This window comes from Clavelina lepadiformis, chromosome 9 (assembly GCF_947623445.1).
Source record: "Clavelina lepadiformis chromosome 9, kaClaLepa1.1, whole genome shotgun sequence".
In the NCBI taxonomy this organism is placed as follows: Eukaryota; Metazoa; Chordata; class Ascidiacea; order Aplousobranchia; family Clavelinidae; genus Clavelina; species Clavelina lepadiformis.
Genome location: NC_135248.1, coordinates 11,100,347 through 11,128,113, shown reverse-complemented (window position 1 = coordinate 11,128,113; position 27,767 = coordinate 11,100,347). Strand labels below are relative to the sequence as shown.

The window sequence follows — 27,767 nt, the reverse complement described above, 5'->3', positions numbered from 1 at the left end:
TTAACTGGAAATGTTTATGATTACAACACAATAAGATTATACAGAAAACGCCAGAGGAAACTGTTTGCGAAATCTTAAAGCACCAGACAATTGATTCCATGTTGATTAAACGCTTGTTAAGTGGAGTAAAATTTTAAAATTTAATTTTTGTTTATGAAATTGTATATACTGCATAGGCTACATGCATGGCGGGCCCAACGCAAGTTCTGATGCCTGATGGTGACGCCCCTTGTCGATTTGAAATATCTTAATTTAATAATGATATAACTTAATAATAATAATAAAGTAAATCAAATAACTACTTTGTGCAAATCAGCTCCCAGCGAAGTTTTGTTTCATGATACATTCTCACCAGAACATTTTCTTTCCAGAAGAAAGAAAACATTTACATTTGCGATATTAAAAGCTAAGATGTTATTTTTATTTAGGTGTTAGACAGTGCATTGACCTAAATTCGGCTCTATGTATATGCTACGTCCGCTGTTTTCAAACAAAAGTTAGTCTTTCGTGCATATAACACGTCATCTGAGTGTACTGACAGAGCCTCAGTCAATCGGACCACCGCGAAATTTCCCGAACACCCGGTGGTCTAATCCGCCTATGGATGTGATGTCAAAACGATTTTAAAAAACGTCCATAGACAATAGCCTATATACCTACCAGGGTTAAATTATCCTATAACTTATACAAACTTTTCCAAAATATCTATTTTATGGAATGAAAAACGAGGTATTAAAATCTGATGTGCCTTTTTCCACGCGCACCAATAGGGCCTATAGCTCAACAAAAGACTTTACGCTATACATACGTTGTTAAGCTGTTCCTGATCCACGACTGCGTTTAACTTGATATTATTTTATTGGCAAATAACATGTTCCGAAGCACAGGTACAACATTACGTGGAGAGGCGTCTCAAAAGAGCGTCTGTGCACTGGGAGCACGACATATGGCCGCTGGAAAGTGGCCGCGAACAAACTCACCGGGGTCAACTGAACGTGACGTAAATTGACCGCAGACAAACTGACTGTGACATAAACTGGCTGGCGATCAAATTAACCGTCGATAAATTGGCCGGCGATCAAATTAACCGGCCATAAATTCGCCGTCAAAAGGTCAAAATTTTAAACTCGGTAGTATATGATATGTAAAGTAAATATTTGTTTGTAACTATTTCCTTTGTTTTTAACAAAATTGTTTTTTATTTCAATACACATTGAAACGTTTATTGAAATAAACAGAAATATTTCCGGAAATACGAGAAATACGAGTAACAACATTAAAAGACGTTCACTGCAAAACACATGTGACACTACATAATATGGGCACTAAAATTTACACAAGCTGTTATTTGACAAACAAGGAAGTTTATTGCGCAAATTGTAGGTTGTGGGCGATGCCTCTGAGAAAATCTAATATGTCACGGTTTGCAAAATCTTCAACGATGGTTATTGCAATAAGTCCATTGTTACAACATGAGATAGGCTACAACGCATTGTTTCATAATCTCATCAAACAACTCGTCTAGACTGGGAAAATGTATGTAACAATAAGAAATCTATGAATATGGGTCACCGTACAAGGGGCCAAAAAACTCTACGAGTGGCAACCTTGACTGCAATACACATACTGGATAGTGACTAGATAGTGAATTAGAATTTTGACCTTTTGACGGCCAATTTGTCGTCGGTTAATTTGATCGCCGGCCAATTTATCGACGGTTAATTTGATCGCCGGCCAGTTTATGTCACAGTCAGTTTGTCTGCGGTCAATTTACGTCACGTTCAGTTGACCCCGGTGAGTTTGTTCGCGGCCACTTTCCCGCGGCCATATGTCGTGGAACCCTGTGCACTCCCTGTCTTTAAGTCGACTGGCTCGAAAAGTCGAAATATGAACTGTGGAAAAAAATAGTAAACACAACAATTTTTCGGCAAATAAACGTGGTTTACTGCCGTTAGCTAGTGAATAGGTTGGCGAACGCTGCACTAAATGCGAGTCGAATTTCGCTATCATGGCGAGTCGAATTTCATCTTCATTATTAGACATTGCTAATAAATAAAATGGGCTTGTTAATACCATCTCAAAAAATTAATGGTAAAATTAGGCTGTAACATTGAATTAATTGACCCAACTGGTTGACTTAATTGAATCGCAGACAAACAGTTGCTCTATTTATGTGCTCATTCGGTGCACTTTGCTTTCCGAACTCGCCTCGCTATGCTACTGGCCTACGATATGTCATGTAATTTTGGCTTAATGCAGCAGTTTTCTATTTTTGATAGATTAGTTCTGTTCTTTAGTGACAACTTTTTTAGATGAGTAATTAGTAACAGTAGGTTTTACACCACCATAGTTTGTTGTTTGGCCCATGGCTTTATCCAGCATATCCAGAAAGGATGTCTATTGCACAATACATACATTACATCTTTTTCTTTTGCAATGTTTTATCCCTTTGGAAGCAAGATTATTGTGCGCTAATACTCAATGTGCACCGATGTGTGACGAGCAGAGAACCGTGCCGCGTTTCGCAAGTGACTACGTTATTTGCCGAACGTTGGAGGAGGTGTTGGATCTTGGTTAATCTTGTTGGATACGACATGAAATACAACGACTTAATGAAGAGAGTCGATTAAAAGTTTTCATGTACGCGTAAAACCAGCAAGAGTTTTGGAAAATCTCTTCCTTACGGCTCTTGTGAACTTTAGCGCCGAAGAAGCAACAGGTAAAAATGTTTTGTTTGCATGCTTATTATGTGTTTTATTAGTTTGGGTTATTCGTTTAGTTTTGTGTGCATTAGTTCATGTACCCATTTGATCATAATTATAGCAGAAGTACTTTATGATGGCCAAATATCTAGGCCTACTGCAGAGTCACAGACGTTGGGTCGACTAGCCAGTGTTCGGAAGTAGGCTACCCAATGTTCGAATTTTACCAAAAAAATTGCTAAATCTTAGTATTAATTTTTGGCCCAATTTCATGAGTTTTCGCCTGTAGTAAGCACGATTATTCTAACTGCGTGTACCAAATTTCAAATCTCTATATGGCTTCCGGCTAGCAGGGTCTAGTACAGGGGTGGGCAAACTATTTGAACCCGAGAGCCGCTTTGGTTGTTAAATTTTTACTGACGAGCCAAGTCATAAGAACTTATGACGTCATAAAGAATTTATGTCGTTTAATTGTTCCATATCTGCATTCCTCAATCAAAAAATATCATTGAATTTGGATAATTAGTAACTTGTCATCAATGCTGGCCTAAATAAGGAAAAGAAAAAGAGAGAAACGTTCATAAACGGTACTCTTGGTAGTCTTTGCAATTTTATTGAAATTTTACGATTCGACTAGAAGAGCCACAAAAAACATGCCGAAGAGCCGCATGTGGCTCGCGAGCCGCAGTTTGCCCACGTCTGGTCTAGTATACAAGTGCACAACCAGATGATATCACAGTTTGAGTAGCTGGAGTCTAATATGCGAAAGCATCCTGTGATTGTGCTCTTATATACTAGAACCTCGATATTTCGATGCTGATAAAAAGAAAGTTTTTTAATTATAAGCTTAATCATGTGTAAATAAAAAGATTAAACATGTATCGTTAAAAATATAATCGCGCAGTAAAATATATGAAATACAGCTGGTATGAAATACATCTAGTTAGGGCTGTAAAACCCGAAAATGTTTAAACAGGAAATAAAGCCTAAAAGTTCGTCAAAAATTTGGAGTAAATCACAAACAAATAGCAAAATTTATATATAGCACGTGAAAATTAGAATTAATGTGGATTTTGTCATATATTATGCATGATTTACGTTGTAGCAAAGTGATACCGGCTATTACACAAAAAAACCAACACTAAAAAATTTAAAATATTTTGTTTTTAAATAACAAACTAACCATTTGGAAATAACTTAAAGGAAAGACCATTAACGTCTAAATCATAAAGAAAACGTATCGATCAGAAATTAATACTTATCAATTTGTTTAGGATTGTTAAAGAAATTTGTCCGAAATTAAAGCAGTTGACGATATAAGAATAGATTTGAAAATATTAAAATTAATTATTAAAAAGAAAAAGTTAAAATTAAAGTTTGTTTTCGTACATCATAAGCAGTGGCGGATGACATGTTGCAACATGTCCTTCAAAAATTTAACTTGCTATTATCCCTCTCATCGCCTTTGTTGATTTGAATTAGTAAAAAGCTCAAGCTGCAACACATAAAATAATAGAAAAGTACCCTTGCTTGTGTGTCATCTTGACCTGAATAATCTGCATCTAGAGACAGTAACAGCAGACAGACCTGTTTGACATGATATGAACCAGACAATAAGATGAGACTTACAAACATAGGCGCTGAGGCGGGCTGGTAGGGCGGCGTTTTCCGAATAATAATAATAATTAACCAATGGCTTTTCATCACGACCTATTGTCTTTGCATCTGGTATTTTTTGCCACATTTACGCCTGGGCAACTAACAAAGGCTTGATGTTATGTGCTATGTGAGTGGTTGTAACGAATAATGTCATTATCCCCTGGCTGCTTCTTGTTAGCAAACTTGCAGTTACGCACGAACAATCACGCACTGGCCGTTGGCGTCTCGTGATTTATGACACTATGATCACGCATAAGAAGCGAGAAACTTTTGTGCCACTTAAACGTCTTCTTTGCTATCCATAAACTCGCTGGGATGATACTAAAATAATTCATTAACTTAAATGATTTACCTTCAACTGTTTAGACTCAGTGCTCACATATCTACGCATTTTCACATACTAAAATTAAAGAAAGCTAAACAAGGTCTTGGTGTTGTCTATAGCTTTTATCTCAAGGTTTTGTCGATTGTCGCAACAGAGGAGTTATGATGCCAATTGTAAAGCAACTAACCTACTGCGTAGCTGGAAACATTTATGCACTTACTATTGCATTGTTTGAACCGGAGTCATCGCGTTTGTTTACAATGCTGCATTCAGTACAACGCAACAGGATGCATGAGGCGTCGACGGCAAGTGTGTGCCAAAAAACAAATAGTTGTCTGGGTAGTTTCAGTGTAGAACTCGAAATTATGCCCCAGGTTTCACCTTTGTCTTTTCGTGTGCTTGTCTTGTTATCTTTCAAGCAGTGTTATTAAAAGTTACGCAATGAATTTCTTGCATATAGTGCTTGACAATAAGGGTAACAATGAAACTGTAATCGTTATTGTTATGCAGCGGTAACAATTAAAATTTGAAAACTAACCAACCATTGCTTTACTTTACAAATCACAAAACAGGTACATTTATGTTATACTGCGAACGCGACTCTTGAAATATTACGGTCAGGTCAGAATAAGTCACCTGTTATAAACTTTGATTTCTATTCCTTATCTCTTACCGTCGTTTCCACATTCATTTTAAATAAATGCGATAAAACCGTCTGTACCCTACATTTTACAATTAAGTGGTACAACTGCTTCTTAAATTAGTGGAATCCCTGCTTTATGTAAAGAACCGCCTTGGAATTTGGAAAGTTCGGCACCCATGGTTACGAACAAAGCATTGTCCTTTGACTGTTTGCACATTTACAAAGTTTACGATTGATTTTGTGCCTATTTCAATTAAACTTGCGTTCTAAACAGTGCAACAGCGGGAATGTGCTTGCTTTTTTTTATACCATTTGTCTGATAATCTGCTTCCTTTTTAATTATTTCGAACAACGATATGACATGATCATGTAACAAGAATTTAGTATGAATATATATATATTGCTCTTGAGCAATGTCGAGATAAAAACAGTCTTATGAGACGTCAGAATTTTATGCAACTGAAATGAACAGTTAACAGAACAACACAATTTTTTTGCATCAAGGAGGGGAATGTTAGTATGCCAAAACCATCTTTGCCACAGTTGAAATTTATAATTTTATATTTATGATTTTATAATATATGACCAACAAATCAGTGTTGGTTGTTGTGTTGGCTTTGGGTTTCCCATTGGTACTGTTGATTTCAATCCATTGGTTCCCCCTACTGACATATAAAAATATAATCCTAGAAAGCTAGGAATAAAGCTAAAAAGATTTCTAACTCCAACATGAGCATTCTGCGTACTATATTTACTATAACCCAGGGGTTCCCAACCTTTTTATGTTCTCGTACCACTTAGCCACCACGGATTGTCAACACGTACCACTATTTTCAAAACAACTAATTTGATCCAATATTCGCACAGCAGTATTGTATTAATAACAATGACAGCAGGGAGCAAGATCGACAAAAGTAGCTTACTGAGTGCAGAGAATTTAGTACGGAAAGAAATAAAAGTGTTGTTCGCATATTTTAGCAACTCAAAATTAAATTGTTATACTACTATACTGTATATCGCATGCAACGGAGAGCTGCCCGCGTACCACCGGTTGGGAACCCCTGCTATAACCCCATAAAGTTTTATTACTTGATGAAAACAAAGAAAACTTCTTGTTTTACAAAATATTTTTATCGCATGTATACATTATTGGTAAAAGTCAGACGTCTGAATAAAGTGGCTGAGGTGTATATTCTTCTGCAAAAAGTATATTGCAAATAGCATTTATTGGTAGCTAGCATTGGTGATTGCTTTTCGAAATTAGAAGCAGAGCTGTCCTGGTGGTCTTAAAATGTGTGCAAGACTGAAAGTATGGGTAGAACAGTTTTTCTTGTAAGCAGTTAATGACCAACGTGTTGTAAAGCAAATAGGTTGCTGAAAAAATGCTTTAGAAGATTTTGGTTTGCACAAATCAATTAACATTCCGCTGTTAATGTTAACAAACTTATCGAGTTTTTAATACTAGAGTATAGGAATTTTCAGTAAAAAGCTTTAATAATGTTTACTTGAAGTTTGTCTGTGAAAGTATAGATTTGATATCAAGAGATATTTATATAAATCTTATATACACATTGTGCATTCATTTGTAGGCCATTTATTTCCGAAGTGCTATAGACACAAAATCACAAGCAATGGATGCAGTAAAGGCGTTCAACGAGGAGGTAGTTTGTAATGAAATATATATTATTATTCTACTTTTGCATGGTATTCTAGACCTAACACTTATTGGACTTACATTATATGGATAATTTGCAGCTTTCTGGCATATATGAGGCCAAGCCTCCAATATCACGAGCTAAAATGACTCAGCTCACAAAGAAAGCAATCAAAGGCATAAAGTTTTACAAGCACATTGTCCAAAGCATGGAGAAATTCGTACAGAAGGTTTGCTTCTAAATCTTTTCGAGCAAATGGCTAATTCTAAACTTACGATAATATACATAATCTTGTAGTTTAATGGTATGGTTAACTACTTGGTAATGCTGTAGCATATATATACTAAACAAAATATATGAGTAGGATTTAAGATTACACCACGTTGATTGCATTTCTTCTTGTTTAGTGTCGACCAGAGTACAAAGTGCCTGGCTTGTATGTGATTGACTCAGTCGTAAGACAATCAAGACATCAGTTTGGCCCGGAAAAAGATGTTTTTATGCCCAGACTATGCAAGAATATTATAACAACCTTTCAGCATATTTTTAAATGCCCTGTTGATGACAAGGTAACTTTATCGTACCTTTGGCTATGGCAAGTATAAACAAGAACATGCACAATGATGATTTCTAGATAGGGACAACTGATAAGCTCTGATTATTTACATCTATCACTGAGTGCATCATTATCTCGGTCCAACAATGAAATGGGACATACTTCAAAATTTATCCCAAATTTAAATTAAAAAGTTTTTGATTTAACTTTCTTCTTTCAGCCCCGGATATTGCGAGTATTAAATTTGTGGCAGAAGAATGCTGTGTTTCCACCAGAAATTATTCAGCAGCTCATGGTAATGGCTGGTGCTCCCACCCCAGATACTACTACGGCTGGTGCTTCCATTGAAGCTGCTAAAGTATGTAGCATGCTCAGTTTTAGGATCAATTTCATTTTTTCTTGTGACAAAATTCGTTCATGAGTGTTTGTGATAATTGGAAATATACATTTAGAATCCGAGCACATTAGCAGTGTGGTGTTACTTGTTGCTAGATGTGTGCTCATGTTACTACAAGCTAGCATGGGAAGTGTGACATTGGGACCCATTTCCTACTAATTGAATGTCAGACTTAACCAGCAATTAATCTTTATCGATATGCAGAAACCAGCACAAAGTACACAACCAGATGCCACTAACCTGACCAATTTACTTGCAAATTTGCTCGCCAACCCAGATCCAAGTCAGATTCAAAATCTTGCTGGTTTGTTATCGTCATCTCAACAAAGTCAACTTGAAGACTTGTTAAAGCAAGTTAAAGGGACTGACCAGGTAAAACTTCAACTTCTTAAGGTTGTGTCTTTGGAACTAGGGCCGTTTTGATGCATAAATCAAAAACAGTCAGAACTTGTGTCAATAGATAGGTCTGTTATTCCCGGGTGTATTCTGGCTGTTAGATGTTTTTTTGGAGCTTTATTTGTAAAAACCCAATGTAGCAGTTATGAGACCCGTAGTACTTGTCTGCTTGTACACACACTGCTGTTATAGCAGCTGCATAAATTCTTTTAGTGGCAGTTGATCAAGAGTGAGAAGGATGAGCTTGAATTGGTGTGGCAGGTCAGTGAGAGGCAGTAGAGGTGCAAATATGTAGACTGTGTTTAAATATTATGCATTTTGTGACTCACTTTTGATAGTCTTTATTGTCTTCTGATTCTAGAACGAATCTAGTTCATCCAGCGTCAACCATAACGAAAATACCACAGTCTTTCAGCCTCAACAGAATAACGAGCAACCGCCCTTTCTTCATTCGTCTCAAGTAAGACAGCAAGTCACTTGTAGATCAATCAAATATGCTGGGATGGTTTTAAGCAATATTATCATTATGAAACTATATACACAAACACAGGAGGTGGAGTCTCGGCCGCCTGCGTTTAATCGAGATGTTTTGGATTTTGATTACAGCGATGATGATCAAACTCCACCCTCTAAATCAAAACCATCCACTCATTCTCATGGAATGTAATTATGAATAGTTACATTTCTATGCCTTTTTTACATGAAAAACTTAGGCAAAGCTACATGCATGCATGCTTATAAGGGCCAAAATTCATGGTATTGCATTGCCAATGCCTTGGTTGTAATCCATGTAAAACGTTTTTTATGTTTTGCGTAATAACTACCAACACTGATGATAGACAGAAAAAAATAGTATATGGATTGTTAAAAATATTAATTAAAGTAACTTGAAAAGCGAAAGTGCTTTGAAACATTTTGATACTTATTTTGTACAGAAATTACAATCAGTTAAACTTTCTGTTTATATTTTTCAGTGACCCGTCACTTTTAGCCAAACTTCCAACCGCAGATCAAATCCAGCAGCTAACAGAAAGTCATTCAAATACACCAAACAACCACACAGGGCTTCCATCGCAGCATCAATATCCTCCCCCTCCTCCTCCCCATAGAGGAGAATTTCCTCCTGGTTTTGAGCAGATGAAAAGATTGGAGCAACAGCAAGAAATTTTCAATAAGCAAATACAACAGTGAGACAACAGTGTGAAACGTGCAACTTTTTCCATATCGAAGTGTAGCAAAATGATCCAGTCTAATATCCCAGTTAATTTCCACTTGTGTCTCAGGATATCTGAAACAAGTGACAGAAGCAGTAGTCTTCAGGCAAGTGATAGAAGTGAAAACCACAAGAGAAGAAGAAGTAGATCAAGGTGAAGAACCCAGAGCATCTTGCATTAATCTATTCACATGATATAATGTGCCTGTCTCATTGTGTCTCATGTTCTCTCGCATCATAATTAATTTTCACAATAGATCACATGATAGACATCACCGGCATCATCGTCGCAGATCTCGTTCACGGGATGGTCATCGTTCAAAAAGGTCACGATCACATGACCGAAGCAGAAGGTCACGGCGCTCTCGTTCAAAGTCCTATGACAGAAGAAAAGAGAGAAAGGGGTTTCCCCCAATCAAGGATGGTTGTATTAGTGGTCAGTTGATGTATATATTTCTCTGTCATGTTTTTAGTTCTTTAATTCTTCGTTATTGATGTAACTTTCAAGCAATGGAAACCTAAGTTCAAGGATTCTGATGTTGCTGTTGTGCACAATAATTTACAACAGATACATTTAATTGAATTTCTTTAACTTAATTCTAAAAAGTTGATTGTTTGTTTAGTTTGTACTACCACGTTATGGATTGGGAACATCTCTGCCAAGGTAATGCAGCATGACCTTCAACAGCTGGTAGAAGAATATGGAGAATTTGAGTCTCTGAACGTAAGGATCTGCCTTTAATTTCAGTGAAATTCGATTAAAATAAGGTTATATCAACAATTTGACGGGAACTATCCATTCACAGCAGAAGCTGAACAGGAAACTGCTTTTTAATATTTATCTGTCTTTTATTCATTCCTATCAGGAAAATATGGCTGAATGAATTTCAATATGCATCTTCTACATTTGGTATTGTAGTCATGATAAAGCTATTCCAATAATTTGCTAAACAATAAGATAATCAATCTAACCCCAGCTTTCTACAAACACACACAGATGATTCCACCGCGTGGATGCGCGTACGTTTGCATGAAGAAAAGAAATGACGCAGATAAAGCACTTCAGAAGATCAGGCATGCAAGATTGGCTGGCAAGGTAACCACAGAAGTAGACTGTTCATTGTCTATGTATAGCCCCTAAAACACTCACATTATACAGCGTTTTAGGACTTCTGTTAACGCTTTGCATTTTCCTACATCTCTCTACAGTCTCTGAAATGTGAGTGGGCTCCTGGCAAAGAAATGCCAGAAGAGGAAAAGTTGTCATATTCAAAGGAACACGGCGTCAATTATATTCCGTTATCATCTGACCCAAATCAACTGAGAGCATTGTCTACATGGGGCACAATTGATCCAGAAAGTTTACCTGAACACAGAAGGGGTAAGATAGAAATTATACTATCATGTGGTAGTTATCATTGATAGTCTTTAAAGGCTCAGCAAGTTTTTGTAAAGCTTGCTAATATTTACAAATTACAATACTATGCATAATTGCATATCAATAACTTGGATTTTGATTACATCTTCATCAGCACCATGACGAAATGTATGTGTTGACATCAAAAAGTGATTCTCTATATCAGTGTGTCCAACCTTTTTCGCCAAAGGACCACATGCGATTTACGAATGATTGCGCGGGCCACTTAAGTGTTTACTGCTAATTTCTAATTTAAACCCTCACATCAAAATTCTAATCTTAGAAATATGTATTATCCTCTTTTACAATTATAAGAACAATAAACATACCAAGATATAGTAAAGTCAAGTTTTTTCTACACGTCGACTTTTCAATGTGAAGTTTGGAACTATTTTTCTCTAATAAGTTAGACAATATCCGGTGAGATGAACGACGTAGCAATGCGAAGCGAGTTTTTCATATGGCTGTCAATAAATGCCAATTTTTCGGAATATAAGTTCGCCATAAATTACGTAGGCGATTCAGTTGATAGTAGAAGTCACTTCGAAAAATACCACGCTGAAGATTTTATAACCAATAGCAATAACCTCTTCAGTTACTAAAACTAAAAATTGCAAAAAATCCCAGAAATGAAGAAAAGTGTTCAAACTGCAATTTCCCAACTAATGCAAAGTCAAATTTTGTAGTTGAATTAACTGCCTTGGAAAGCAGCACAAATGAGGACATTCAAGAGACCCCTGAACCCACACCACCCCCTGCAATGGTGTCAACTTTTGCCAACCCTGCCGTGTCTATGATGTCCGGTGTCAGGATGGTAGCTCGTCCACAGGTTCCTATGATGGTGCGGCCATTTCAAGTCGGTCCTTTTGGAGGTGAGCCCATTTTTAAATTAATATCCTCATCGTTTCCTCACTGATCTTACTTGCATTATGATTACAACTGATAGGGACAACTGACAACGATGATTAACGATCTTTGTAGATATTCCTGAATGCAAGTTTTTGCTCAACCCTTACCTAAATGCCCAGGCAAAGTGTAAAATCTTAAAATCCTTGTAACTTAAATTTTTCCCAGTGCCCCCACAGCGAATGGGTTTCCAGCCCCGGCCCCCAGTGCAACAAGTGGTTAACAAGCCACCAGATGTTTCGTCTGAAGCTGGTAATCTTACACCTACAGCGGATGAACAGGATGAAGGGTTTCCTCCACAGGCCAGTGTCGCACGTTTCCAAGCTCCATTTGGGGCCGTTCAAGTTGCGCGGGGATTCCCCGGGCCAATGCCTCTGCAGGTAAATACTTTTGCATTGGCCGAAATTCAAAATTTGCGATGATGATAAATATGATGTATTTTCATATAAAAACATTTGCGGTAGTAAAAATTATGTGATCAGTTATGTCAATGTGGCCCTGTGATTAACGCACAACATTAAGCATGATGATAAATTTCATTGCATTATTTAGGTTCGCATGATGCCTGGTATGGGTCAGCAGATCATGCCCCAGAGGATGGGTGTGATGCCGATTCGAATGGGGATTCCAATGCAACTTAGACCAGGTTTTCACTCTGGAATGCAACGGTAAGTTGATGTTTATTATGAACCAGTAAACATTAGTATGTAGTATACCATTCGAAGACGTCAAAACTTTGATATCATTCTCTAGTTTTCACTAGCTTACTTTGCTCTTCTATGGCCTGCATTAACTATTTGGAAAAATACTATCATTTCTCTTGCGTAGAATTCCTGTACAAGGTGGTGCCCAAATGTTACCAAATCATATGCAGCAACAGCAGCGACAACAATTACAACAGGTATTCATATTTCCAGTATTATTTGCGACCAACAAACTGTAACTGAGATCCTAGTCCAGGGGTGGGCAAACTATTTGAACCCGAGAGCCGCTTTGGTTGTTAAATTTTTACTCACGAGCCAAGTCATAAGAACTTATGACGTCATAAAGAATTTATGTCGTTTAATTGTTCCATATCTGCATTCCTCAATCAAAAAATATCATTAAATTTGGATAATTAGTAACTTGTCATCAATGCTGGCCTAAATAAGGAAAAGAAAAAGAGAGAAACGTTCATAAACGGTACTCTTGGTAGTCTTTGCAATTTTATTGAAATTTTACGATTCGACTAGAAGAGCCACAAAAAACATGCCGAAGAGCCGCATGTGGCTCGCGAGCCGCAGTTTGCCCACGTCTGTCCTAGTCCATTGTTATCTCCATTACTGTAACTGCTGCTATGTCAGTGATCCTATTAAAGTTGCATGTATATTTTTTTAGCTTCAGCCACAAGCCATGCGTCCACAGAGATTTCCTCGTGTGGGCGTGATGCGGATGCCTTTGCCTGGACAAATCCGACCTGCTATTTCAAGTGCCGGCCCAATCCCAGGAAGAAGATTTCCACTTCCCCAGCAACTTCTTGAAAGGTAAATGGATACAGTTCATTTTCTTGAACTTATTTTTTTTATCCGTGCAATGATGATGACTGTTTATGCACAAGAATCGTTTCGATGAGTGTTTGATCGATAGGACTGAATTGCATCTCATGATGGAGATTAAATTAAATAACCATTTTGGTAAATATCTTTTGATGAACCTCTCAATCTTTTGCTCCAGAAGAGGTCTTTCTGATATGGATCAAGGTCCCGAAGAAATGGAGGTTCAAATGAATGAGGATCAGGCAGAGGTCAAGATGGAAAGATTCGGCGGTGGGCCTCCAAGAGGTTTTGATAGACCAGCAAGCACCGAACGCAGATTTGAACCACCGGCAAGAGAAATTCCACCCCCTGAGTTAGGTCGGCGTCCATCTGGTTTTGACCAAGGACGACCTGAGGGTGAGAGACTGCCACAAGACATAAACAGACCTCCTAGGGACACAGATGGTCCTCCTAGGGATTTAAACAGACCTCCTCGAGATGTGGATCGACCTACCAGGGACATGAACAGGCCTCCTAGGGACTCGGATCGGCCTCCTAGGGACTCGGATCGGCCTCCAAGGGACTTGGATCGCCCTCCTAGGGACTTGGATCGCCCTTCTAGGGACATAGACAGGCCACCCAGGGATATAGGGCGCAGTCGAGATCGACCTGATTTTGATCGTAGTCGAAGAGATAGAAGTCCAGATAGAGACAGAAGGTGAAAATTATGAAGCATCTCTTCAGATACTATTAACTTTAACTTAAACAAATTTTTCAAAGTTATTCAATTGTGTAAACAATAAATATATATTGTCTTAACTACTGTACATTTCAGTGATACAAAATTATCGAATTTTAAATTTATTGGTGTTACTGTTGATAACTACTCACATCGCAGGCAAAAAATGTGCATTTAAATCAAATCCGATCTCCTTACTCCAGCAAAACTTTTCAAACCTCTTTCCTCCTATGGTAGTGAAATAGCCATTTAACACTAACAGAGATCTTGATCGAGATCGGAGAGGACGTGATTATCGAAGGGGAGGAAGAGATTTTGAAAGAGGAAGAAGGAACTTTGATCGCGATCGTGGAGGCAGGGATCGGGATTACAATGGTAGAGATCGAGGCCCGCCGTTCCGATCATTCAGAGGACGAGATGACAGAGGACACAGAGGCATGGATCGTGGTGGTTTCAGAGGAAGAGGTTAGTAAAATGCTTTTGTTTGGAAAGCTGTGTAAAAACCACTAAAATAAGATACATATACATTGTATACCAGCAAGCAGTAAGTAGTATATTGTGACTGAAGTATGTATGGATGGTAATGATAACACTGCATTCTTTTTAACTTTGGTCTCTACTTCATCATGACCATTATCATACACTTTAAACCGTAAAAAGAAACATGTTTCAGGTTAGCTTATATAAGCCTAAAGAAAAAGCAAACAAACGACTGTAGAAAGACGCAGTTGTAATTTGAACAATTTTACATACAAGTAAAACGAAGTTATACTAGTTAGCTAGCTAGCTAGCGAAGTTAGCTATAAATTTTACATACAAGTAAAACGACTTACGAACGAGTTACGTTTTAAACGACAACATAATTATCTTGAGCTGTCCTTAAGTTGATACTGGTATAGCAGAACTATTTCGACACATGCCTTTGAAGTTTGTCATTGCTTGCTTTGAATGCAAGTTTGCAAGAATCATTTGTGAAAAAGGCAATCAAGAAAAATTTGAGTAATTAATGATTTATTTTAAAATCACATACTTCCATAGACAGAACGTGTTAGTCAGCTTTCATTCACACTTTATTTCCGTGATCCTGTTGTTACATTGGGTTTATTTTGATTTGTTTGAGCATCTGAGCTGGGAACCTCACTTGTTTTTTCTTGAGCAAGCTAATTGAGAGTACAAATGCTAATGAAAGTGGTTCATAATCACTAAAGTGTATTCAAATGCTTGAAAACGAAGAGAATTTTGCTACATGAGAAATCATTTTGTCAGTTTAACTGAATTGTTTGGTTAGTTCCAGGCACAGATCACAAACTGAAGAATCGTATGCTGCATTATATACCTTTTTAATATCTTTTGCAGTATCTAGCACGACATCTTCACCAATAATGTTTAGCTTTGCTACTTTTGCACCAAGCATAGATATTCTATATGAGCCACTGTGTCCATAATCCTGCCACTTGAGCAAAATAAGATCGTGGGTTCTTGTTTTTAATCTGGAAAGTTGTTGAAATCATTGCATATTTGTGTGCAATTTGTCAAGGTGATCTTTCGATCCAACTAAGCTTAAACGCTTCAAAACATCAAAACAAGACATTTTGGACGCAAAGTGTAATGATTCCTTACTTCAAATATTTGATTCGCTTCCAAGTATACAATTTTTTGGTAATTTTGATGGCGGTTGAAATAAAGTTCTTGATGACACCATTTTTGAATGTAACCTCTGCTTATGGAAATACTCTCAAAAATAATATGTAACGCTGGAAGCGCAATACAAGAAATGAGCACCTTTGCACTTATTCATATATTGCATACAACAGGATGGTTGTTCCTGGGTGAAGTCAAGTTTGCAAGTATGTTAATATTCATTTCAACTTGTTTTGAATGCTTTATAAGCTTAATCGTTTACTTCCTTAGGGAACTTTCTTGTCATGAGTATCACCATCCAAGTGTGATCAGTGCCATTATATAAATAATTAAATATGCTCTAGGTGAATTGCTAATCTCAGGAGCATATTGCATCACAAGCAAGGAAACAAGATGCATGTCTGTTTTATTGCAACTTAGTTATGGAGTGATATTGTTCACTTCAAATGGGAAACATGGTTATAAAGGATTTTTTTGATATCCGGCATCTCTTTCCATGCTATCACATTTTACCAGTTATTTGTCATTTAAGCTTCTTAACATCGTGCTAAAGCAATGGTTTGCAAAATACACTTCAAATGCTGCACTTATGAAAAACTTAGTGTCCGACGCCAAAAATAATCGCACTTAAATGAAATATTTTAAATGTTACAACTGGCATTTGGTTGCTTCTATTGTTGCTGGGCACAATTTGCTGCAGACAGAGACTTTTAAAAAAAATCCTGTGCAGGCCGTGGTGGATGGGGAGATGATCGTAGACGTCGATCGCCGCCTCTACCTAAACCAGATGATGAGGAATACAATCGCAAGAGGCAGGAGACACTACGAAAACGACACGAAGAAGATGAGGATTATGTGCCCGAAAAAGTTGACTTGTCAGAATTTGGCCTCCCCAGTGGTTTTGGTGGTCTGATGGAAAATTCTGAAAAAGGTTGGTGAAAAAGGTTACATAATTATGATTTCTAAGCAAATGTTGTAGTGATTGACGGTGAAACTTTGTACTTTATACATACATACATACTTTGCATACAAGTAGACCACGTTATGGCTTGATGGTGCCATCTTGTGGGGGATATTGTGATGCAAAATCAAATATAGAGGTTTCTGTTCAAAGCTCGTTTTGTATTGAGTCTTGGCAGCCCAAACCTCTAACAAACCTTAACATTCATAACAGCAGGATATGCTCAAATGCAATGCAGCAAATTCAGTTGTGTGCTGTTATGCACTTTTGCATCCTAGCTAGAATTACTCAAATGTTTGTTTTTTTTTAGGCGAAAGTGATAAAAATGACGATGAAAGATCTGCCAAAGGTAAGAAAAGTTATCTGTGCCATGTTTAATCAATGATATGCCATGCTTTATTTCTTATTATAATATACATTACATTATTATTATTATTATTAGCGTACCTGTAAAAGCTAGTTCCTTACATTTTATTGTTGTGTAATTAAGAGTTATGCTAAAATATTACGGTAAAACTTGTACTTAAGAGCTGTTTTGGTATGAGCTGTCGCAAAACTTTTTAAAGAAAACTACACTGCACACCAGGATGCAAACATTAGCGGTGCAATATTAATATACAATTCTACGGTCGTCCAATTATTATACCTTGGACAATTATTTACCAAATCAAAATTTTTTTAAATAATGAGTTCATTTCAATTTTTACAAAAAAGAGATAAAATGTTAAATAACCAATAAATAATAATCTTTGACTTTAATGCACTAATATTAATGGTTATAGGTCAGTATCTTTACTAGTAAAGATTATGAATATTTATGATAATAGATTCAAGGTTAATACGCACACAACAAAATAGTCCAGGTTGCAATTTTAATTTACTGAAAAAACTTTAAAACACAAAGATGTTACTAGAGTAAGTGTTCAATTAAACAACTGCAGTTAATCATCAATTTTCATCGTTGCTTTGTTTGCAATTTGAAAGTGTTTGTATACAATTTGAGTCTAAATATTTTGTTTTGTCTGAAGTATTAAGACATTAAGTCCACACATTGTGACTTTTTGTAGAATGGCCTACATAAGAAAATTGGGTTGATCATGTTGATTCCCATCATAAGTTGAATTATGAAGTAAAATCAAAAACAGTTTATTAAACTGGCTGTAGATGAGTATGGACAAGGTTTTAGTGGTATGTTGCAGATAGGCAGAAACTATAGCGTGCCATGAAAGTTAGGTAACAAATGTGGTGTTACAAGCATGTCCATGATAAAGGCAGCTCACGGGCCACATTAATTATGCTCAATTTTTTGATTTTTCTTACAAAACTGTGCAGTCACTTGTCTCCATATTGCATACATACAAGTAGACCACATTATGGCTTGATGGTGCCATCTTGTGGGGGATATTGTGATGCAAAATCAAATATAGAGGTTTCTGTTCAAAGCTCGTTTTGTATCGAGTCTTGGCAGCCCAAACCTCTAACAAACCTTAACATTCATAACAGCAGGATATGCTCAAATGCAATGCAGCAAATTCAGTTGTGTGCTGTTATGCACTTTTGCATCCTAGCTAGAATTACTCAAATGTTTGTTTTTTTTTAGGTGAAGGTGATAAAAATGACGATGAAAGATCTGCCAAAGGTAAGAAAAGTTATCTGTGCCATGTTTAATCAATGATATGCCTTGCTTTATTTCTTATTATAATATACATTACATTATTATTATTATTATTAGCGTACCTGTAAAAGCTAGTTCCTTACATTTTATTGTTGTGTAATTAAGAATTATGCTAAAATATTACGGTAAAACTTGCACTTAAGAGCTGTTTTGGTATGAGCTGTCGCAAAACTTTTTAAAGAAAACTACACTGCACACCAGGATGCAAACATTAGCGGTGCAATATTAATATACAATTCTACGGTCGTCCAATTATTATACCTTGGACAATTATTTACCAAATCAAAATTTTTTTAAATAATGAGTTCATTTCAATTTTTACAAAAAAGAGATAAAATGTTAAATAACCAATAAATAATAATCTTTGACTTTAATGCACTAATATTAATGGTTATAGGTCAGTATCTTTACTAGTAAAGATTATGAATATTTATGATAATAGATTCAAGGTTAATACGCACACAACAAAATAGTCCAGGTTGCAATTTTAATTTACTGAAAAAACTTTAAAACACAAAGATGTTACTAGAGTAAGTGTTCAATTAAACAACTGCAGTTAATCATCAATTTTCATCGTTGCTTTGTTTGCAATTTGAAAGTGTTTGTATACAATTTGAGTCTAAATATTTTGTTTTGTCTGAAGTATTAAGACATTAAGTCCACACATTGTGACTTTTTGTAGAATGGCCTACATAAGAAAATTGGGTTGATCATGTTGATTCCCATCATAAGTTGAATTATGAAGTAAAATCAAAAACAGTTTATTAAACTGGCTGTAGATGAGTATGGACAAGGTTTTAGTGGTATGTTGCAGAAAGGCAGAAACCATACTGTGCCATGAAAGTTAGGTAACAAATGTGGAGTTACAAGTATGTCCATGAGGCAGCTCACGGGCCACATATGCTCAATTTTTTGATTTTTCTTACAAAACTGTGCCATATTGCAGCAGTGTAAGCAGGGGTTGCTATTTGAAAGGAAGTTTTTAGAACAGCAACAGATATGATACTAATTATTGTGAAGTCAGCTTTGGCGTTACAACACTGAATATGATAATAATAAGAATGTTATTATAAAAAGACAACATAGAACTACCAATTGTTAATTATCTTTTGCTTGAAGTACTGGCAGAGCACCATTACACTTCATTACTTTTTATTATAGTCAGAATTTGGGAGTATGGTAAAGCCAAATTGGTTTTGGTGTGTTAAATGCTAAATGCATGACTGTGAGCGGAATGAATCTTACCTCAGATATGATGTGTATCTTTGTATGCTGCTTAACATATGGGAACCTGGAAATTCTATCTTCCACAAGTGTTCGCCAAATGGATAAGAAAATGCACGACCCTTGGATTTTAGTTTTAACCTGCATGCATTTTACATAAGTTATTGTAGCATATTGTACTTTTAAAACACTCTAGAGTTACATGAATGTGGTGACCAAAATCTTAATTCGATTGTTGTTGTGCAAGAAAGAATCGTGATTCCTGATTCTTCAACGTCTCTTACCAGCATTTAAGCAACTTGCAATTTGTATTGGCAAAGCAGTTACACAATGTAGAGGCTGACAGTTTCCATTTCATGTGAAATCATGTTTTGTGACTGTCCGCTGTGTCGCTTTGTGTCATTGTTTCAGTCTTTTCTGTCGGTGCTCGTGTTGATTACAACAAGCACCCAAGAAAATAAAGTTTCAGTGGCATACCTATCTTCGTATCAGTTTAATTTTGCTCACCGGTGATGTTTAGGATAATCATGGCAAATTTCTTGGTTCATAATGAGGAAAGTCGTATCAAATATGAAGTTGATACGTTATGACCAGAGGTGTCAAACTCAAATTGCAGATAGGGCCGCAGTGGAAATTTTTTGTTAAATTTTTTAAGTTGCTGGCTGCTACAAGAATTAAGATGAGCTTTTCCAAATACAAACAGTTGTCGTTTTTCTCTTGTGCGTTTTTCAGCATGGCTATGTTGTTGGCATCGAGCGTTGAAAACTTAACATTTTGCTTGTGGTATTCTTTTATATCTTTTACCGAAATTGCAGCTTAGTCTTTAAAAAACAGTAATCCCTAAAAGCTTTCATAGTAAAACTGCAATCATTAAATATTGACCAAGCCTATTTGACACCAGGTTTACAACGTTAGTACTTATTTTGCACACAGTACTGTTAACTCATCGATTACAAATTCATATTTCTCATTGTAACGTCACAATTAAATTGAGCCATTAGCATTCAAACATGGCGCCGCAAGTTCGACACCTCTGGTCTACACTAAGGTTAAGCTTGACGTTTCACATTTGGCTTGGCGGGCCAGGAGTTTAACATGTGCTCAAGAAGTTACTTATGCATGTGTGTATGGATGTGTCATCTTGTATCATCATCACACATTCTCAAGCAGAGGTTTTTGTAAGTCGTAGACATCAGATGATTGACTGCTTTTACTAAAAATAATTAAAGGTATGATTTGCATTATAATTCCATGTAGCTAGAAATATGAGAAGTATGTCGGAGCTGTTAGTATATAGTAAACTGCTGTGTCTGGTAAATCAAAACATTTACCTGCATTACTACTAGTTTAAAACTAGCAAGATGTTTTAAACAAAAGCTGTTAAACAAGATGAATCTTTTTTGGATCATATCACTATTACTCATCTTTGGATTCGGAACCAGGAAAACCTCATGGAGACAAGCCAGTTGGAAATTAACAGCTAAATATTATTCCACATGACACCAATCTCATTTTACAAATTAACAATGAACGATGCTATTTATTGGCTTTTAATTTTTTAATGTTATAACTTCTGCATATTACTATTACTGAGGTGATAGTTAGTGTTTATTTAAAATGTCTGTTGGATGGGAAAGAGCAATTGGCAGCAGTTAATATACCGCCAAAGTCAGCACAAACGAAAACCTTGGAAGTGAAGAAAGCTATTCGTAGTACGCAGCCTGCAAGCAGGACTGATGTTATTTCTTCTATGTGTCTTGCATAATAATTAAGTCATGTTAATTTAATCATAATGTGTAGTTGTTAGCTTAAAATGCATGCTTTACAGCAACTGGTGATGTTATTTTTCGGCAAGGATTGGCCACATGACTTTATTTATGAAGAGAAACCGACAATTATTTCAACAGCTTCATGGTTAAATAGTTGTAATCAATGAGTGTGATGAGGTGTTCTAAAGTGTGTTTTGGATGTGGTCTAAATTTGAATTTTTTTAAAAAAGCAGCTGAATTAGTTTAGCCAAATCATGCAATGTGTCTTGCAAGTATTCGTAATCTTTAGTGAACGAAACAGTGTACCTTGGCTTGTAGTATTAAGGCAATACAATAGTTGAACTAACATGTATTTAGTTGTAACATGCAACTGAAAGGTATGACAAATTTGGATTTTCTGTTATATGCAAAAACAACCATATCTACTGTTGTTATAGTTGCTGCAATGAAAGACCTTTTAAGCAGGTTCATAGAATTATTTTAATTTGATTTCAGCCGAAAACCATATGTGGAAATTTTTACCTGATTTGGCCGAATTAATTTGGTTTGCTGAATTTTGTCTACACCTTTAGTGTTACTTATTGAGGTAATGCAGCTTCATTTATAGCTAAAGAAGCACAATGAAGTATTTAACCTGGCTTAAGTTCTGTCTGAAGTCAAAGTCACTACCAGTGTATGTGTCACATTTTAAGATCTGTTTTTCATACAATTCAAGTTGTTTGGTTTTCCTTGTAGACCCTGTAGAATATGTAAATAAAGGATTTCTTATGCAGATTTAAAAGCAATGTATTATCAACATTTTCAGGAAAGATTGACTATATATTAAATGTTCTTTTATATCTTGAACTGTTATTCTCTGCTCTAAAAACACATATATGATTCACAGCTAGTTTTCTTGGTCATTAAAATACTAGAGGCTACATAATTCCGGTGTTACTGACACTTTTACTTTCACTGGGTTATGTGTAATTGCCTGGTTAAATGTTGGTGATTAGTTTCCCAGAAGCTTCATTAAATTCGTTTCCAAACAAACTTTTATTACGTGAAAATGGCAATTGAATACCTCTAGCATATCAACCTTGCTCACCAATCAATCAATCAATCACTTAAAATAAGATAGCCAAGTGGCAGGAATGGCAGATGACAGTTATGGCAAAGAAAAATTAAGTTAAATTAACTATTCATCTGCTATGCCAATTCTATTTTTTTTACAAAACGTGCTAAAATCATGCAGGACAGTTTCACCTTAATGTTTGGAAAGCTTTCTCAACATAGTGTTGATGTACATTGCTACTGGTATACTGGCTGGTTGTTTCAATGTTCACCAGTATACACTAATTCAGTATTACTCAACTAACGTGTTTCGATTAACATACACCTGATTGCTAACACATAATTTAAAGTAAGTTAATCAAAGAAATTGATTGCTGTAATGGTAAATATATAATTAATCGAATACCTAATTAGAAAATTTTAGAATTTCAATGCTGGAAAAATTCAAACCACATAAGAATCCAGGTTGCTAAATAATCGTTGATTCTGAATGAAAAAATGATTCTTATTTCTATTCAGTGCTATTATTAGTATCTAAGATTTATGCTGTTCAGTTAACCACTGCAGAAAGTTTCTGGGGCTTGCACCCATTACTGATTAGACTTCTGGAGATGTTTTGAATTCCAGAATCATGAGATTTTTTTTTAGACTTCGAGCATGATGCTGATTCTAAAATGGTACATTTTGAAAGTAGTGTGATGTGTGAGAATGTTTTTTTTGTAGTTTTCACTTTTATTTCTATCTCTTTAATGACCCTGACATGCCATTTTTGTTTTATTTTGAGGAAATACATTTTTTTTAATTGCAAAGATTTTTCAAAATTTAGCCCATTTTTCAATGAAAACAAAGTCAAACTGGAATGCTTCTGAAACAAAATCTGTTCGAAAACACACACGGTTTCCATTCAAAGAATTGGAAACTTTAAAAGGGCACGGTATATTTTTAAAATAAATTTGTATAATTTTGCATGACAACAGTTAAAAAGATCATTGTTTTCGAGTTTTAACTCGAAATATAACATACAAAAACTTAGATTGGGGGTTGTACATATTTCTTCGGAGGTTTCTTAAATTTAGGAGAAAATAACAAATGCTAACCTGAAAGCATGTAATTTTCTGCCAAAGCACATGCTGCAAGCAGTCATTAACATTTATTAAGGTATGATGTGATAGTCTTTATCCTCGGCCCGAGGAAAGTCTGCACGACTAACCCACAGTGATTAAGAACAATTTTGTAGAGTTTGTTATTTGACTTGCTATGCCACAACCAGTGAAGTTAAATTTGGTTGCAATCACATAGGTATGTTTTTTCCGGTTATATCAATAACCTATCCTCTTTCATTCTTTGCAATTTTTTTTATGTAGTTACCTATTCACGATACAAAGTTTTGTAAGCAAGAAAAACCTGATGGTTCCAAGAGTATATGCAAAAAATCCAAACATCAAGCTATTTTCCAAACACTTCTAAATAACCATATGTTTTAAATGGGAAAATGTCAGAAGGTTATGAAGGAATGATGAAATGCAAATATTAAACAAAATGCCATAAAATTGGCCAAATATCTTGTGTATGAAGGCAAATCAGTTATATATCAATGAAGTTGATAATATAACAATCTATTCCAACAAACTAGGTTTTTAATTAAAACAATTTTGAATATTCTCCAATAAAAATTGTTTATGCCATTAAATTAAAGTCTAATTCAATTTCAAAACTATTTATATTTTTTGTACAAATTATACAAATTTGATAATTATCAAACACGATGCACAAACAGAATGTATTTTTGTTTTCGGACAGAGCAAAACTGGGTAGAAAATCGCACTTCGTGATGATAACACTGCATACAGTCCCAGAATTTGTATGTTTTGTTGCATTAAAATTGAGGATTTTTTACAACAAAGTAAAAGTTAAAATGTTAGTTTTACAGAAATGGGCTTCTAACAATGTAAAAAAATTTCTAAATTTGTTTCACAAAACTCAGTTCCAATTTTTTAAACACAGGCTAATGCTGACTATTTTCAAACTGGTTTTTGTTGCTTATTTCACAAGCTCCTTATAAAGTTTTTTTGGGTTCATTTGTGAATAGGTTGAGCTGCAATTTCTGGCATTTTGAAACCTAACTTGTGAAAGCGCTAAAATGTAATTTTTAATATCAGTGCTACTGATGGTCACTACCTGCTTTACACAGGTATGAAGTAAAAAAAGATTTTCACCACATCGATAATGTTAAGCTAGTGTGCCCTGGTTTATGAGAACAGTGTGGGGAGCAGAAACAGACACACTACTAAAAGAAATACGTCAGCAGTTCAACTATGACAATTTATTTTTGACAACAATAGTTTTAAAACAAACTTGTTAACATCTGCAGCCCAGTTTACAGTTAAAGTAAGGGGAAGGTTGCTTCATAATTAAACCAGTAGAGTAAAAATAGCCTTTGTATTAAATGATGGCTTGGCACAAACTGTCATTTACTACTTAATGTATACCTTATTAAGTTATTACTATCATTTCAGCAATGTCCTCTCTAGAATTACAATTATGTGTGTTTAATGCAACCTCATTTTTTTGCAGATGGTAAATCTGGAAGAAGTTCGAGCCGGGAAAGAAAGGTTTGTTTCATGGTGTATTGTAAAATGATCATTTAATGCACATAATATAAAATAAGTGGTCTTATGAACTGCCTGCAGCTGCAGTAATACAGTAGATGCTTTTTAACTCAAGCTGAATTGAGCCCATTAAAAACCATATTTTTTGGAAGCTCGTGTAATATTTGTTCCTATTTTGGCAATTAAATTTGAGTTACTCGTCTTGACTGTAGTTATTAATAAGGCATTGTAATGCATCTTCAATATTGAATCCATTTATATGGTTTAGTTTTCGGATGATGCTGCAAGAAACAGAAGAGACTGGCTAGAAGAACAGCAGAAGTAATACACTCAACTTAAACACAGTGTAACAGTACTTCGTCATGTTTTTGCCAAAGCAAATATTGGTATAAAGTGGTTAATTAGGCAACTAACTTTATGAAATTGTTGTTAGAAAACCTAAGAAAAACAGCGACGATGAATCTTCTGAGAAACTGGATGCTGGGCCCGGTGCACTAATTCAGTCAGTTCCTAAAGAAATGAAAGAATCTGTTTTGATAAAAGAACCACAGCCAGATCCTGCGTCTAATTCACCAACCAAAGAGATGAATATTTTTGATAAACGGTTAAACTCACCTTTGGCCAACATGCAACCTTCGCCTGCAGACCCCACCACATCAGCAAATGATGAGCAGCCAGAAGAAGGAACATTTGTAACGGAAGTAAATGAAGAATTGCCTCAGGAAAATTCTCCAGCAGTTCAAGCAGAGGCTGAGAGCTGATTTCAAGAAAATTTTGCCCAAGTTTTCCTGCTATTAGCTTAATTTGTTTGTCATCGTTTTGAAAAGCGGCCTTGCACTTTAGAATTGGTTGATTGTCATTTACCGGGGTGATCAATTCTGCTTTTAATTTAAATCATAATGGAAATGTTGTTGAACATGTGCGGCTAATTTTTCCTACTGGATAGCTGCTTTGTTCTATGAATAAATTTTTTTATTAAGAAAATGCGTGTAAAAGCAGGGAAACACCCAATAGCTATCTCTTTTGTAGGTAAACAGGATTTATTTATTTCTAAAAAGTTTCTGGATAAAATTTAATATTTTGTATATACAAAGATACTATGTTAGTGTGAGGATCATTTTGTATATAGTGTGTTGTACAATCTTTTTTGAGTGCTTAAATAATTCAAGGCGATGATGATAAGTCGCTTTGTTGGCGTCTGTGACTTGGAACTCTGCTGAAACGGAGCGTTTGAGATCTTTCCATAATCACAACGGATACTGGCAACTCTTGTAAATTGCTTCTTACTGTGGGTTTCACATGGAACTGGCCACAAATTGTGGTTGAAGGTTAGACCGAAAACGCCACGCATCGTGGCTGAAGACTGGACGAAAAAGGCCACAAATGGTGTTCGAAGACCGCTATTCTGCCACACTGATATGCCTCTTATGCATTGCTTTTATGATGTTGTAGTACTGAGCTCTGCTTAGTTCAAACTTCAAACCAGTTCTTGTTACCAGTATATGAGAAACGTTATTAAGCTTTACTTACAGTATCATTAATTTATCCTCTCCTTCGTGGGTGGTAATTACAATGTGTTACTCTTAAGGTTGCTGGAAGCAGTGCATTTGTTTAAAAAATACCCGTTTTAATTTAGTCTAGCTAGAAAATGGTTGTGCCGTTTAATCCTGCAGATACGGCTTAACGTTATCAAATGTGCTACAAGCCAATTGTAACATCTAAGTCGTATATGCGTGATCAATTGATCATCATAATGTTAAAAACCCCTTAAGGGAAACTGCCCCGCTTCCTGTAAGTTTTCGTTTTTGGTGTTTGACGTAACCAACTTTAGGTCTTCAGATCGTTACTTAATACTTGGGCAAGCATTGGTTGAACTTAAACGATGGAAATTTTGTATACTCAATAATCTGTTCATGATCAGAAATTTCTTGTAAAATATACATCCGTTTGTGTATAATTTTTTGGCCCTACAAATTTAAGCCGAATGAGATCGCGATGCAGTTTCTACAGCAGCAACTTCAACAACGTGCTGAAATACAAACAGATAAAGCTGTGTGTTTTCACTTCGTTGGTTTATCGTAGAAACGTTGATAACCATCGCTCCCGGCAATTTCAACACTGTAGCAAGATGTTCTCGTGGCTTGTTGACATAAAAATAGGACAACTATTTTCTTTTTAATTGAAGATTTTGACTTTTAAATATAATCACAAAATATCATATGCTTATAGTCTTCTAAAACAGTTGTGTTCCAGCCAATATGCAAAACGAAGCAATTATGTAGGTCATGCAGCCTGTTGTTAACAATAGGCGGCTAGCTTAGGAGAGTTGGTATGCAAAAAGCTTTATTGGAATTAGATTTAGCTTAGTACGGAGGTTTAGGTTACTATGTCATAAGATTCGATTAAAGTTTGAAGAAATCGTGAAAAATAGCTTTGAACGCACGATTTTTTTCCAGTGAAATAGTGGCAGCTTTTGCAAAAATGGTTTCCATGATGTTCTGATATTTATTCTCGTATTGAAGAAAGTTTTTGAACAACTTAAATTTCTTGGATGATATTCCTCATCACCCGAGGTTGCAAGATCATTTTCTGACCAACTGCCTTATAAAAGTAAAGCAAAATTTAATGAATTCCAGACTTTGGTAAAATAAATGTATTACACCAAATTGTCTCGATAATAACAACAACTTGGTATAAAAAAGAGTTCTGGCAG

General features: G+C 35.7%; 1 protein-coding gene across 7 annotated transcripts; it reads left to right on the top strand.

Moving 5' to 3' along the window:
- The first annotated feature begins 2,525 nt into the window (after positions 1 to 2,525).
- Positions 2,526 to 27,011, top strand: LOC143470165 (uncharacterized). Of its 7 annotated transcripts, none has more exons than XM_076968106.1 (28): positions 2,526 to 2,719; positions 6,919 to 6,990; positions 7,085 to 7,213; positions 7,392 to 7,553; positions 7,761 to 7,898; positions 8,142 to 8,309; positions 8,547 to 8,594; positions 8,695 to 8,793; positions 8,884 to 8,996; positions 9,308 to 9,520; positions 9,617 to 9,700; positions 9,804 to 9,982; positions 10,170 to 10,270; positions 10,544 to 10,642; positions 10,756 to 10,927; positions 11,650 to 11,835; positions 12,038 to 12,249; positions 12,422 to 12,537; positions 12,698 to 12,770; positions 13,247 to 13,392; positions 13,583 to 14,101; positions 14,385 to 14,587; positions 16,494 to 16,694; positions 17,035 to 17,073; positions 18,325 to 18,363; positions 25,020 to 25,057; positions 25,323 to 25,375; positions 25,488 to 27,011. In XM_076968106.1, exons 2-28 carry the CDS (start codon positions 6,961 to 6,963, stop codon positions 25,813 to 25,815), a joined length of 3,888 nt encoding a protein of 1,295 aa, XP_076824221.1. In that variant the 5' UTR covers positions 2,526 to 2,719; positions 6,919 to 6,960; the 3' UTR covers positions 25,816 to 27,011. The 7 variants fall into 7 exon arrangements, with proteins under 7 accessions (XP_076824221.1, XP_076824220.1, XP_076824219.1 ...); XM_076968105.1 differs by having other exon boundaries at positions 8,878 to 8,996; positions 13,586 to 14,101; XM_076968104.1 differs by having other exon boundaries at positions 8,878 to 8,996.
- The last annotated feature ends 756 nt before the right edge of the window (positions 27,012 to 27,767 follow it).